Below are 14,409 nucleotides of genomic sequence, written 5' to 3' on the forward strand. Positions count from 1 at the left end.
ATATTAGATTATTTTAATTTAATCTTGCACTTAGTTTAACACAAATCACATGAGCACATTAAGGCCCCTTACTTTATTCAAACACTAAATTTGAAGTTAAAAAACTAAATAAACCACCAAATTAATCTAACACTAAATCAAACACAAATCACATAAGCACATTAGATTACTTTAATTTAATCTAACACTAAATCTAACACAAATCACATAAGCAATTTAAGGTCCCTTAAGTTATTTAAACACTAAATTAATTTGGAGTTTTCAAATCAAATATGCCAAACTTGAACATATTAATGTCTTAAATCCTCAAGATCCAATACATATTGAGCAACAAAACACTAATTCTAACACAAACTAAGAAATTTAACACTAAAACTAACACAAAATCACAATCTAAACTCTTACCCAAACAACCAATATACTCTAATTTCCAATTAAATTCAAACTTCAACCTCAATCTAGCATTATATAGGACACCAAGAATGAATGAAGTGATGAAGTTTATACTAACCTCCCTACAAATCAATGGCAAAGGAGAAGAACAAGCTTTCAATCCCAAAAATTAAATTTTTTCACTCCATGAACAGTATATCGCAGCTGCAGTAGGTTTTCTGTATTTTGCACCACAGAATTCTGCCGTCTTGAAGAGCAACTGGCTGGCTAGATATTTAGAAACTTAGGCGACAGATATTGCCAAATTTCGTCGCCCGAATATATTAAGGCGACCATATACAAAGGTCGTCGCCGAAGTATTAAATTGAAGCGATGAGTTATAAAAGTCGTCGCCCGAAAGTATTGAGGCGACCACATGTTTTGTTCTTGCGACGAGTCCAGTTATCCGTCGCCCGAATATATTTAGGCAACGAAGAATATCATCTCCGTCGCGCGAGTGTAAATCTGGCGTAGTGCAACCCATGCCATGAACACAATTAACACAACATTTAATATTAGAAATCTATTTATTTAGTAAATGGAACTGCATTTTATATAACAACGGCATCCTATATCAAGAATTTCAGCCTGTAAGTTTTGGAAAGACGGGCATTTTATTCATACTAGTGGTACTGGTATAACTTATAAGTAGCTAGTGAACTTCACCAGTAATAGAAGTTACTACTTTTGCCTGTCAATCTCAACCCTTAGATCACCAACGTTCCATCCTCTGGATTCTTCAACGTGGCTTGAAGGTCCTCCACTTGAACAACTCAAACCCCTTGTGCTTCTGCTGGATGTAGCCATCAGCTTCGACATCGATTCTTTCTTCAATAACCACACAGTTCCCATTCCTGTCACATTGTGCCACTGTCTCAGTCACTTCAACAACACTCCTAACAGGCTCAGGGTTGTTGTTGTGGTGCTGCTGCCCCTGGTGGTGACCACCGCGGTGGGCTTCATTCAACTGCACCGGGTTGTTGTTGAATAGGGAGTGCCCATAATGAGGGACGTCGGTGAGAACACTAGGTGCTCTAGCCATCCTATTAACATGAGAATAGTAATCTGAACCAGTTTGGTGTTTGGCAGGGTAGTCGTAACTTGATCTCCTCATTGTTCCACAAGACTACAACCACAAGTAGAAATGTTGGAAACAAGCTTCATTTTTATAGGGCATAAATGCCGATTTGTACCTAAATTTGGCTGAAATTGTCAATTTACACCCCGAACTTGCATTTGAGTCAACTTACCTCCTAAACTTGGTAAAAATTGCCGATTTACACCATGAACTTGCATTTGAGTCAATTTACCTCCTAAACTTGGTAAAAATTGCCGATTTGCACCATATCCGTCAAATTTAATGTTTTCAATCCAATTTTAAGTCACATGTCATGCATTTAAGGGGTAGTATTGTCATTATATATTTATTCATATTAAATAATGAAATAAATTAATAAAATTACTTAAGAGGAACACTTGCTACAATGTTTGTTTTTTCGAAACATGTTATTGATTTATATATTTATTATTTTATGTGATATGGTATGTTAAAATATATTAGAAAAAATATAAATAAATACAATAAAAATAAAAAATAAATGTGTATTCCGAGAGAATTACTATTCTACCATTGTGTGTAAGCCTTATTAGGTTTCATGTTAGAGATAGATTCGCATCTCTGTAATAGATTAGGACTCCGAATCCTACTGATTGTGGTTATGTAATGCCTATATATTGGCCTCATTATCATTCAATAAACGGTTACGTTCTGTTATATTATGTCGTTATTATTCTCGTTTTGTTCATCCTCCAACAATGTGTACATATAAAAATATATATTTATACACAACACACTATATTTGAATTGGTGAGTATATTGAATATATAATTCAAAGTAGGGTTAAGTAAGTAGAAAAAAGATGTAAATAAATAATTTAATTAACAAAATAGTACTCATTTTAAAGAATATTTTTATTTGTTTTTAAGAAAAATATAAATAGAAAATGACAACATTACCCCTCATGTGTATGACATGTGACGCAAAATTGGATATAAACAGTTAAATTTAACAGATGAGGTGCAAATCGGCAATTTTTACCAAGTTTAGGAGGTAAATTGACTCAAATACAAGTTCAGAGTGTAAATCGGCAATTTTTACCAAATTTATGAGGTAAATAGACTCAAATGCAAGTTCAGGGTGCAAATTGACAATTTCAGCCAAATTTTGGGTGTAAATCGGCATTTATGCCTTTTTATAGCGTGATGTATTTTCATCTTTATTCCAAATTGATAAAGCTGGAATCTAATTCTCTAGCTTTTGTTCATATCAAACAGTACGTGTATTCAAAGAATTTGAGTTTCGGAATATAATAGTTACTGAAAAATGATTTGTGCCAGATTTGATTCTTTGGAGGAATTAGGTCTCCAAATTAAGCATATAATTAATTAACATAGTGGCTCTGTACTAGCTATGTTTCAATCATGTTGATTAATCCCCCAAGCTTTCCAGATGCTCATGCCACTATATATTTCATGCTCATAGTCTACTAATTTCTAGAAAATATTTGCAACATCGGCTTACAAAAAAAGGGCATCTATGAGCTAAGATACCCCGATAGGTACCAGCTGCCGAGCAATGAAGGATCCGACAATATCTCTGGACCATGGTTATGAGTAACATTTCAAGAACATTATCTCAATTTGCAAAACTGTGCGCAAGTCTGCAAGTACAAGCAACGAAATTACATCGATACTTGCTTCAGCAGCTGAGACTGTTAAGTTCAACCCATCCCCGAAACTCGGCTTGCAAAGAGAAATGTCCATGTACTCAGACCATGCTAACACAAGCCTCTGGTAAAGATAGAGGAGGAACAAGAGATGATATTGAATTTCTCAATATATACATATTTAGTATGTTATTCTTCTAAGAGCGAAAACAACCAATAGATCGAGAAAGACTAGAGAAGACTCTCTTCGACACATTGATGCATCATTAGTTTGATATGTTAACGTAGCTCAATACTCTATAATTGTACACATATCCAATACCGTTTTCATTCTATGATGTATCCTTAACTAGTACATCAGAGCTAATTTTAGAGAACTAGTGTCATTTCTTAGAGATAATTTTATTTATGTTTAATGTAAAAATAGAGATTTTTTTTTAAAGGAAGATGGCATATATAAAGGCATTGAAATGGCATTAACCCAATAATACTAAACAAAATGGTTTCAACCAGCCATGGATCTCCCGCCAAATCTCTAACCGCCATAACTGTAATCCCCCAATTCCCACAAAACCCTAAAACCCTAATCCTCCACAAATGCAAAACCAGCAGAGACCTCAACCAAGTCCACGCCCATCTCATCAAAACCCGCCTCCTCCTCAACCCATCCATCTCCGAAAACCTCCTCGAATCCGCCGCTCTAATACTCCCCAATGCCATGGACTATGCTCTCTCCATTTTCCGCAATCTCGAACAGCCCGATGCGTTGGCCTACAACATTATAATAAGGAGCCTCACATTCAAGCAATCCCCTCTCAATGCCCTTGCCCTGTTCATCGAAATGGTCGGAAACTCTGCCCTGCCCGACGAGTTCACTTTTTCGAGTGTGCTCAAAGCTTGTTCTAGGTTAAGGGCATTGAGGGAAGGAGAGCAGGTCCATGCATACATTGTGAAATGTGGGTTCAAGGCCAATGGGTTCGTTTTGAACACGTTGATCCACATGTATGCGAGTTGCGGTGAGCTTGAGGTTGCACGTCAGGTGTTCGATGATTTGCCTGAGAGAAATGTTATGTCCTGGAACTCGATGATGGCTGGTTACGTGAAGAATGAGCGTTGGGGCGAGGTGGTGGAGCTGTTTCAGAGACTGTTGGAGTTGGATATTGGGTTTGATGAGGTTACATTGATCAGTGTCTTGACGGCGTGTGGGAGAGTGGCGAATTTGGAACTGGGGGAGTGGATTGGTGAGTATGTAAGGGCGAATGGGTTGAAGGGTAACATTGCTATGGTTACTACTCTGGTTGACATGTATGCAAAATGTGGTCGAGTGGATAAGGCGAGGCGAATATTTGATCGAATGGATAGGAGAGATGTGGTTTCATGGAGCGCAATGATATCTGGTTATAGCCAAGCAAATAGATGTAGGGAGGCGATTGATCTGTTCCATGACATGCAGAAGGCAAATGTGGATCCCAATGAGGTTACAATGGTTAGTGTGCTGTACTGCTGTGGTGTTCTTGGAGCTTTGGATACTGGGAAATGGGTTGACTTTTATATAAAGAAGAAGAAAATGAAGCTGACTGTTACCCTCGGAACTGCATTGATAGATTTCTATGCAAAATGTGGTTGTATGGATGATTCTGTTGAGGTATTTGATAGAATGCCTTCAGTAAATGTCTTCTCGTGGACAGCACTAATTCAAGGACTCGCTAGTAATGGACAGGGGAAAAGGGCTCTTGAATACTTCAACTTGATGCAGGAAAAGAACATTAAACCCAATGATGTGACTTTCATTGCTGTTTTTTCTGCTTGTAGACATGCAGGGTTGGTTAACGAGGCTCGAAATCTTTTTGCGAGCATGAGCAAAGATTTTGGAATTGAACCAAGGATTGAGCACTACGGTTCTATGGTTGATATCTTGGGTCGAGCTGGGTTGATTGAAGAGGCATATCAGTTCGTTAGGAACATGCGTATCCAACCCAATGCTGTTGTTTGGAGAACATTATTGGCTTCATGCAGAGCAATGAAAAATGTTGAAATGGGTGAAGAAGCACTGCAGCAGATTATCAGATTGGAGACCCCTCATAGCGGAGATTACATACTTCTGTCCAACATTTATGCATCTGCTGGCAGGCGTGAGGACGCTCTTAGAGTGAGAAATCAAATGAGAGAGAACAGGATAAAGAAGGTGGCTTCTGGATGTAGCGTGATTCAGTTGGATGGTGTGATCTATGAATTCTTTGCAGAGAACATGGTATGTCCACACTCGGAGGAGGTTTATAACGCAACCCATGACATGATGAAACAGATCGAGGCGGCTGGTTATGTGCCCAACACAGCAGATGGAAGACTGGATGCAGAGGAAGATGATATGCAGCAAACTTCAGTTTCCCACCACAGTGAGAAGCTGGCCATTGCATTTGGTCTTATCAGAACACGTCCGGGAACAACACTAAGAATATCAAAGAATCTGCGAGTTTGTACAGATTGCCACAATGCAACGAAGATGATATCAAAGGTTTTTAACAGAGAAATTATTGTTAGGGATTGGAACCGCTTCCATCATTTCAAAGAAGGTTCATGTTCCTGCAATGACTATTGGTAACCAAGAGACCATATGTATTCTGAGAAGTATACAACATGATTTCTGGCCATGTTATTCTTAGTTTCTTACACATTTCAAAATCAACGTACCGGTTGTTCTTATAGAATTAACGTTCCTGATTTAGCAATTTCTAGCATATATTATAGTTATTCATTAGAAATGCTCAAAACAAAGCAAAAAAGACACGAGGACTGACCAGACTAAACTTTCTAGAAGGGTCCTTTCATTCGCTCCTTACAAAGAAATGAAGTTGCATTTCATATCCAACTAGTTAAGGTCAGGTCCCATAAGGAAATCCAACTCCACAGTATTAGATATTATATGTAAGATTTATCTAATTGGAGCCAAGTGTTGTAGAGAAAAGTAGAGAGAGAATGGAGAACACAGAAAGTACGAGGAATGAGACTGAGTCATTTTATTGATAGATGATCCCCTCATATAAAGGGGAACAGATAATATCCTCATAAACAAACCCTATCAACTAATCGTTTGACTAGCTTAAACTTAGACTAGTTCAAACTGTTTGGATAAGCACATAAGAATATTCCTAAAACACTAAGATCCTACATATTGACTGAGATCCAATGGAACAGAGAATATACAGTGTAGGATATTCGTCTAATGTTTAACGTGATAAAAATGAATATTGATTAATTTAAACATTTACCATGTTACCAAAATGTACTTCCCCGACTAAATTCTATTGTTTAGGAACTCTCCACCGGAGATTATTGACCCGAACAACAGAGGCAGTGATCTTTTCTTCTACTAATGCCTAGCAGTCAATAGCACTGTTTAAAGCAGAAGAAAAATCCTCTTGGCTCATCTTCCATTTGTGCTTTGGGCGTCTCCCCATCATCACGTACTGCCATCAAAGAGCTTGTACCAGGGGACTCTGGAGGCAAGACAGTGTTCTCGGTGAAAATCCGAGAAGGAATTGCAGTTTCAGGAGGAGCTATGGTATAAAGATAATCTAGTAACATTTGAATTATCTGACTGAAATTAGGTCGAGCATTTGCATCCTCTTGCCAGCATGAGGTTAGGATGAGATTCAACTCCTCTGGGAGGTCGTCAGCACTGGGCCTCACATTCTGAAGTGTAGAGTATCATCAGCAGTAAATTCAGCAGTAGTAGAAGGGCTTTGAGAATAAGTAATGCAATCAAAGACAGGAATGTTCTTAGACAGAGAATATATGCTTACTTTAAAAGCTGCTGCATATGCTGCCTGGAGATTTGACATGCCTTCAAACGGCAATTTATTGTGTAAGAGTTCCCACAATACAATTGCAAAGCTATAGGCATCCACTTTATGGTTGTAATGCTTCTTCTCTCCCTGCCTTAACGTAACAGTACTGTACAACTGCCCACAATAGAATATTAAATGAGCAAGTACTTTTTTAGTGCAATACTTCAAAAGACAGTAGACGGAGGAAGATAATACCTCTGGAGCCATCCAACGGTATGTTCCAGTTTCGGCAGTCATCATCTCTGTTAATGACTCTTCTCTTGCTAACCCAAAATCTGCTAGTTTAACTGTTTTGTGGTCTGCAGTCAAGAGTAAGTTCTCTGCACCCACAAATATAAGAGACAAATAAGCAGATGAAGAGCGGACCGTTTTTAATAACTAGCTTAATCAGACATTTTGGAAACACAACAATAGATACGACTATGCTCGTTGGACACATACAATTAAGCCATTAATCAATGAGAACTAAAGACCAGTCATTACTTGGGAAAAACTTAAAAAAACAAAATTAGTAAATATTGACTTGCTATTAATAAGTGACAGATTGGATATATCTTCTTCACTTATTACGCATAAAGTTGCACATACGGAAAATGTAAGAACTAATTGTTCATCCAACCATATTTTTCATGAAGCCAGAAACTGTCCAATAAATGGTTGCTCCTTGAAGGACCAACTATCTTACAAAAGTGTTTACTTTTATTATTTGATATAACATCCAAATGATAACGTTTGAAGGTATTGGCAATCTTAAACTCTGGGACAGTATGTAAAGAAGGATTAGAGTTATGACTTATAAATACTGAGATAAATATCCAAAAAATTCCAAAGGATTTCAACAGGGAAAACCAAAACATACCAGGCTTCAAGTCACGGTGTATGATCCCATGAGAGTGCAGGCATTCCATTGCACGAGCAATATCAAGGGCGAAACCGACAGCAACCCATGTGTCCAAGCACCTTGGCCGCATGTTAAGACAATATTTACGCAACGTCCCACCCAATAAAAGCTCAGTAACTATGACCATTACTGGCTCCATGCAGGCACCAATAAACTGTTGCAAGGCAAGGAAGCTATATTAATGGTCAAAATTTAGGAACAATTGTATGATCTCCGGTCACTTCAATTTTCAACTGTTGTAGTCTAGCAAATGGAGATTTATATAGAATTAAATCAAACCTTCACTAAATTCTTATGCTGAACTCTAGACAGCATTTCAACCTCCCTGGCAAAGCGTCCTTGTCTCTTGGTGATCTCTTCTGGAGTTTCTCCTTTATGAAGAACTTTGATTGCAACAGTCTGGTTTTTGTATCTGAACGGAAACCAGAATGCCAAAACCAAAAGGAGTGAGATAATGCAGAATAACAGGACGTGAAAGTGAACTATATACACTTGAAATCTAATCATTTTGAGAATCTTAAGTCTCTTTGCCAAATTCATCAGCAACCATGAACTATAATTTAGCAAAACCTAATACTTCCCCTCACCACCGATCAAATATGAACTTAACCGTAGAAGAAGATCAACACCGTGCAAAACACCCCAATATTATTTCATAGTTTCCCAAATCTAGAGAAAGATGAGAAATTTACATACATAAACAATTAAAGATGGCATTACCCAGAAATCAAGAAACCCAAGCTTCTCACTTCTCAGTGACACAGACCCGATAATTGAAGTGCAAAAACCAGAAACTTCTCAAGTAAACCTACACAACTTACTTGCCCTCATACACTTTGGCATGAGCTCCCTCTCCAATTCTTGGCCCAACAAACAGATGCTTAGGATCAATCAGCCATTTGGAATCCAATCTGAACTCCTCACCAGAGTAAAACCTACTCCCAGATTCCATCTTTCTACAAAAGGAATGAATTCAACTTCTATATCATAGCAAAACAACAAACATATCAGAACCCAAAAAGGACAAAGCTTTATAGAGCTCATTCACCAAAGCAAGTGAATTTGGATAAGCTGACACTAAATCAGAGCTGCTAAAACACATCTCAAGAACAACAGACCCAGAAGCAGCTGAGTTAAAACTTACATGATGTCTTTGGAGGAGGCAAAAACATGGAACCCCACATGTTCTTACAGGGAGAGATGTCGACCGCAAAACCCAAAAAACAAACAAAAGCTCAATGCCCAAAGAGATTTTCTTGAAAGCTCTTTTATGGGGGAACCAACAACTCTCCCAAACAAGCAAAGCTCTCTATCTCCACACACACACACACACACACTAGAGTGGTTTAATTGAAATTCTATGACCCATGATTGAGATTAATTAAATAGGGTCTGATGTGTTTATGAGATTAATTAATCTTTGGGGTATCAGAAGTTCAGTCTTGATCTGCAGAAGCTCATGGAAGGGATTGAGTCGAGAGAGAGAGAGAGAGAGAGAGAGAGAGAAGTTTGGGGAATATAGTATAGTGATGAAGTCTGTGGGAGCAATAAAAACTAATCAAGGGCACATGGAATTATGGAAACTCATCTTCTCAACATGGGGGCAAACTAGTAAAGCCACTGTCTAGGAAGAGCCTGCACTGTTACTCTATGTTTTCTGCATCTAGTTCCTCTCTCTCTCTCTCTCTCTCTCTCTCTCTCTCTCTCTCTCTCTCTCTCTCTCTCTCTCGGCTTGGGTTTCACTTGTTTCTTAGTCTTTAGGTCACTTCGTTTGGTCTATTTCTTTAGACTGATTTCTCAACCAGCTTAATGTCTCCGTGTAAATTAAGTTGAAAGCAAAAACCATATCACTAGGTTAACAAATCTAGTGAATATAGCAACATGCCAATACCCATTAACACGTAGTGTTCTATCATTATCAGCTTCAACGTGCACAAAAATTAACACACGAAAAACCCCATTAGTTGACTGACAATTACAAATTATTCTCTTACAACCCTATAAGTCATTGACTCCACAATTAACTATGACAAGGTCTTCCCTATGTAACTAAAGGGTCTGTAAAGATCTATGAGTATGGAAAGGTCTATTAAGGATCTTAAATATAACTCCACCAAACCAACCAAGGAACCAGAAAAGCTGTGAGGATAGGATGAGGGAATGGAACTGGTGACAAGGAAGGGGCGACCCGCTGCAAAGTGAGCAATATAATCACCACAAGGCTTGTCCTTTGCGACATTGGGCAATCAAGTGTATCCGTGCAGCGCAGGTAACTCGACCCTTATTTATTTCCAAGGCCACGAGACTCACCCCTCATGAAAACAATAGCAAAGTACATAAAATAAAGGAGCAGTAGAGACGGAATATATACAAACTAAAATTCCGTAACTTAGAATAGATATCCACACCAGAACTAAAATAATATAACTTAATTACAAACCAAAGCACAAAAGCAGCATAGTGCATGGCTAATGCCAGGCCATTATTTCTGATAAGTACTATCTATATATAATACTAAGTTTATAAGTTCACTTCTTGTCTAAAGCTTGTCCGCATTGATAAGATCCATAACCACACGCTTAATGCTCCCATTGTTCTTCACAAGCAGCTTCTTGTTCATCTCTGTATCACAGAAGCCCTGCAAACACACCATTTCCTCTTTAGTTCTAGTTCCCTGCAATTTTTTTTTTTAATGTGGTTCCCTGTGATTCTTAAGTACCAACAAAATGCAAAATGTCGATAGTGAATGATGTGAGTTATGTTTAAAGTTTAGAGCTTACCATTTCCTGAAGCTCTTCAAGAATAGGATCCCATTCAGCATAATCACAGAGATCATCCACAGACTGCTCCAGGTTGTACTCATTCCTGCGCAGAATTTCCTTGTTCAAATTCACCTGCTTGAATCCCATGCCTTCGAGCTCCTTGAGGAGGGTGTCCTCCACCGGATTGTCTGAGCTGGTCCCTTCAGATGATGTTGGTGCAGTGACTACAGGAGGAGATTTAGGGGAGGATGGGGCTGGTTCAAATATATCAACAGTGGGGTATGTCACAGTTGAAGATGCCACTTGCACAGGGGCTGGAACACTCGGGTCAACAGTGGGGTACGAAACAGTTGAAGAAGTCACTGGGGCAGTAGGGGCAGTAGGGGCAGGAAGACTCTGGCCAACCAGCAAGCTATCATTTATCGGGAAGTTAAGATCCTGATCATTTTCAGGCTGCTCATTAGGAATCGGAATTGCTGGTTCCTTCACTAAGTTAGAGGTAGAAGGAGCCTGGCTAAAGTCACTGCCGACATGTTGCTGAGGAAAGTTATCCATGTCCTCAGGGGGCAGATTCAGGTTCAAACCTTGAAAGCTCTCAAATATTGTATCGTTAAGTGAAGCATCCACCTGCAAAAGAAAATCACAGATGACTTGACTAATTTTGGCACTTTTTTATTATGGCACAACAATGGAATCTGCTCTGCAATGAAGAAAGATACCTGAATCAAAACCCAAACACGTTGCCCAAACTTCTGACCAGATGGAGAAGCCATCCTCCAGTATGAGATGTATCGGCCGGGTGACTCGGGTGCAGTAAAATCAGCAGCAATGTCAAGTTCATTTTCAGCAGACACACCATGGGCAGGAATCTGAAATCACGAAATTGAACACATGAGAACATTACGCCAAAATCCAACATATAAGAACCAATTACGAATATTGTCATCTAAAACATAATAACACAATCGAAAGTGATCACATAACAAACTAATATAATATACATGAACAATTCTAAATAACATCCAAGTAAAGCTACCTCTATCTCAACTGAATCTGATTTGCTAAACCTGTCTCCCCCAATCCACATGAGTTGGGTTCCTTTAGGCCAGATCAAACCCCCATTGTTGCGCATCCGCCAAATCTTGGTGAATGGAGTAGACGGGGCCATTAAGGTACCATCCATTACATTAACATCCAAAACGAAGCGGCTATCAAGCTTAGGTCGCCCATGCTTCATGCTACAATTTCTCCAGGCAGGTGACATTGCTTTAGACATCTTCGATAATGCTGGAGGACCCATCCACGGAGGCTGACATTTAAGATCAGAAGGATATATAACAATTTCACAATGCTAAACGTGGTATAAGCAGAAGTTAAATATGAAGGACTACACACATGTTTATGCATCCCCTTGAAAGGACGAGGATGGCGATAAGACACAGGGTGGTCAATCCTAATGTACTCAGCCACATTGCCCATACTCGAGAAACAGATACGGCAGAGGTCATAATCTTCTTTCCTGCAGGACCAAATGACCAAAAAAAAAAAACGTTCAGCAATGAAAGGTTATCCATGTTTAACTACATCTTTAAGATCAGATATATAATAAGATACTTACACTATGGACTTGAACCGTGGTCCAATTATAGGATGACAACCACAGCCATCACACCGAACACCAGTGTGGAACATACTACCCATTGCTTCAGAATGATTCCTTTTAAAAGGATGAAGACGACGATGTGCAACAGGAGCCCAGTCATTCACAATAGGAGTCCCTGAAAATGGACATTCATTGGAAAGATTATTGTTCATGCCATTTAGATTCCAATCATTCCATGCAGGGATAGGAGAACTTGCGGATCCACTACAATCAAGAGACTTGCCATTGAGCTGACCACTGGTAACCTTCTTTGCCTCCTTCCTGACCTCAACAGAATGAAGACTCGCTCCGACTGGTTTATTATTAATGTGCGTAGGTCCAGATGGATTAGAATCAGCAGGAAGAACATTGAGATCAACTGGAGCATTGTGAGATGGAGTAGATATTCCCACATCCTTGGTCACATTGACAACATCCTCAGATGGAGGCTTCAACATGGTTTCTGACTTAACCCCATCCATCATTTCATTGGCAGACGGAGCTACAGGTCTCTCAGATGAATCATTCTGGACACCTGAAACTCCACCAGCCTGAAGCAAATAAGACAATCCCATCTTTGAAAAGCAGTCAACAAGATCCACAAGCCCTGGACCAAGGCCGTTTGATGCCAACTCAAGAGGAACCTTGGAGATCAGTTCACGGAGAGGCTCAGGGTTGATTAGAGGAGTGGAACTCCCACTTGATTTGGCATAAGATTTCTCTTCTTTGCCATCTTTCTTATGTACATCAATCCTCAAGAATTTCATATTCTGCCTCAAAGCATCGCGCAGATCCTCGTCATCGACCAGAGTCACTATATCACCATCTTCATCAATATAGGTCATACTGATGTCTTCATCAAGCTGGAAATTGAAAAGACCATATATTTTGAACCGCAATCCACCAATGTCCAGATCTAGAGTATCATTCTCATCAACACGAGCATTGAAACGCCTCATTGTATCCCCATACTTGACCTTCAACATATTCAGTGGCATGTTAGAAAAGCTCGGAGAACCAAATAAAGCAACATAGAATAGAACTACACTGCGTCATCCATCCTAATAAATCAGCCATATGCAAGAAACTTATTGTTTATACAAGTATCACTTACATACTATTTAGCAATAATGGTTTAGATGATCTCATAGAGTGAGTAATAAAATAAAAACTCCAAACACTTAACTGTCAACCAATACAGGATGTCAAACAAGAGCACACAAAGTTAACTATTCAGAGTTGAACCAAGTTGTTAAACATCACATAAATAACACAAGTGGACTGGTACTCGATCGTCCCTTTGATCTTCATTGTTCTCCACACTTGTGAGCAAAAAAGATATCAAAATAGTCCAAAAAAAAAACTCGTAAACAAATTTCACCAAACTCAACCAATTAATCATTCCCACCTTTTAGAACCCAAATCGTCAACAGTGGTTTACAATTGCGTACAAAAATTCAACCGATTATGCCGATCACAGTCAATCAGAGACAATTATCCAATCCAATTTAACAATTCGATCAAAACAACATACAAATAGCTGACCCAAATGATTCCATGATCATAATCAAACTTGACCATCATATAAAACCCAGAAAAGCTTAAATCGAGTCACCACCATAACAGAGCACGATTCAAAACCATAAGAATCGAAAACGCAAGAGTCGGAAATAAGATCGCACCTTGATGACCATAGTAGACGAAGCCATGGCTCAGAGAGGGAGAGAATAAGCGTCCAGTGAGCCGCAAACCCAAAAAACCATAAATTGAGTTACGAAAGGAGAAAATCGAGATTCTGGAAACAAGGCTTTGATCTCCCAAAGCGTACCCGTAAGCCGCTATTATCGCCCTTCTCCTCTAATACTGATTACCTCTCACTGTCTCATACGGCATCGTATTTATGGAGGCTTTTGCCTTAGCCAATAAGATTGTTTTTTTGTTTTTTTGGATTTTTGGGCTCTTTTGGGTTTTTTTTTTTCTGATTCTGATCACTATGTGGCCGGTTGTGTTCTCCTACATGCAGGCCCATTTTTATAGCGGTGTAAAGCTCTTATGTGGAGCTACGGCATTGGTTCAATCACGCTGTCGGTGTCCATTG

At 39.0% G+C, this 14,409-nt stretch overlaps 3 protein-coding genes across 4 annotated transcripts; 1 reads left to right on the forward strand and 2 right to left on the reverse strand.

The window, feature by feature from the left end:
- The first annotated feature begins 3,657 nt into the window (after window positions 1-3,657).
- LOC126795372 (pentatricopeptide repeat-containing protein At1g08070, chloroplastic-like) lies at window positions 3,658-5,844 on the forward strand. The gene has a single exon (XM_050522220.1). It carries the CDS (start codon window positions 3,658-3,660, stop codon window positions 5,758-5,760), a length of 2,103 nt encoding a protein of 700 aa, XP_050378177.1. The 3' UTR covers window positions 5,761-5,844.
- A 527-nt stretch (window positions 5,845-6,371) lies between these two features.
- LOC126795055 (serine/threonine-protein kinase STY13) lies at window positions 6,372-9,602 on the reverse strand. Its single transcript, XM_050521871.1, has 7 exons — window positions 9,052-9,602; window positions 8,729-8,863; window positions 8,187-8,319; window positions 7,866-8,061; window positions 7,202-7,326; window positions 6,962-7,120; window positions 6,372-6,851 (listed from the first exon to the last, which is right to left on the reverse strand). Exons 2-7 carry the CDS (start codon window positions 8,857-8,859, stop codon window positions 6,543-6,545), a joined length of 1,053 nt encoding a protein of 350 aa, XP_050377828.1. The 5' UTR covers window positions 8,860-8,863; window positions 9,052-9,602; the 3' UTR covers window positions 6,372-6,542.
- A 671-nt stretch (window positions 9,603-10,273) lies between these two features.
- Window positions 10,274-14,189, reverse strand: LOC126795013 (protein JOKA2). 2 transcript variants are annotated; one of them, XM_050521824.1, is made up of 8 exons: window positions 13,994-14,188; window positions 12,556-13,288; window positions 12,288-12,447; window positions 12,065-12,188; window positions 11,706-11,978; window positions 11,389-11,538; window positions 10,688-11,296; window positions 10,274-10,545 (listed from the first exon to the last, which is right to left on the reverse strand). In XM_050521824.1, the coding sequence occupies exons 1-8, from the start codon at window positions 14,018-14,020 to the stop codon at window positions 10,447-10,449; spliced, it is 2,175 nt and encodes a 724-aa protein (XP_050377781.1). In that variant the 5' UTR covers window positions 14,021-14,188; the 3' UTR covers window positions 10,274-10,446. The 2 variants fall into 2 exon arrangements, with proteins under 2 accessions (XP_050377781.1, XP_050377780.1); XM_050521823.1 differs by having other exon boundaries at window positions 12,288-13,288; window positions 13,994-14,189.
- Window positions 14,190-14,409: the final 220 nt, after the last annotated feature.

Source organism: Argentina anserina, chromosome 5 (assembly GCF_933775445.1).
Source record: "Argentina anserina chromosome 5, drPotAnse1.1, whole genome shotgun sequence".
In the NCBI taxonomy this organism is placed as follows: Eukaryota; Viridiplantae; Streptophyta; class Magnoliopsida; order Rosales; family Rosaceae; genus Argentina; species Argentina anserina.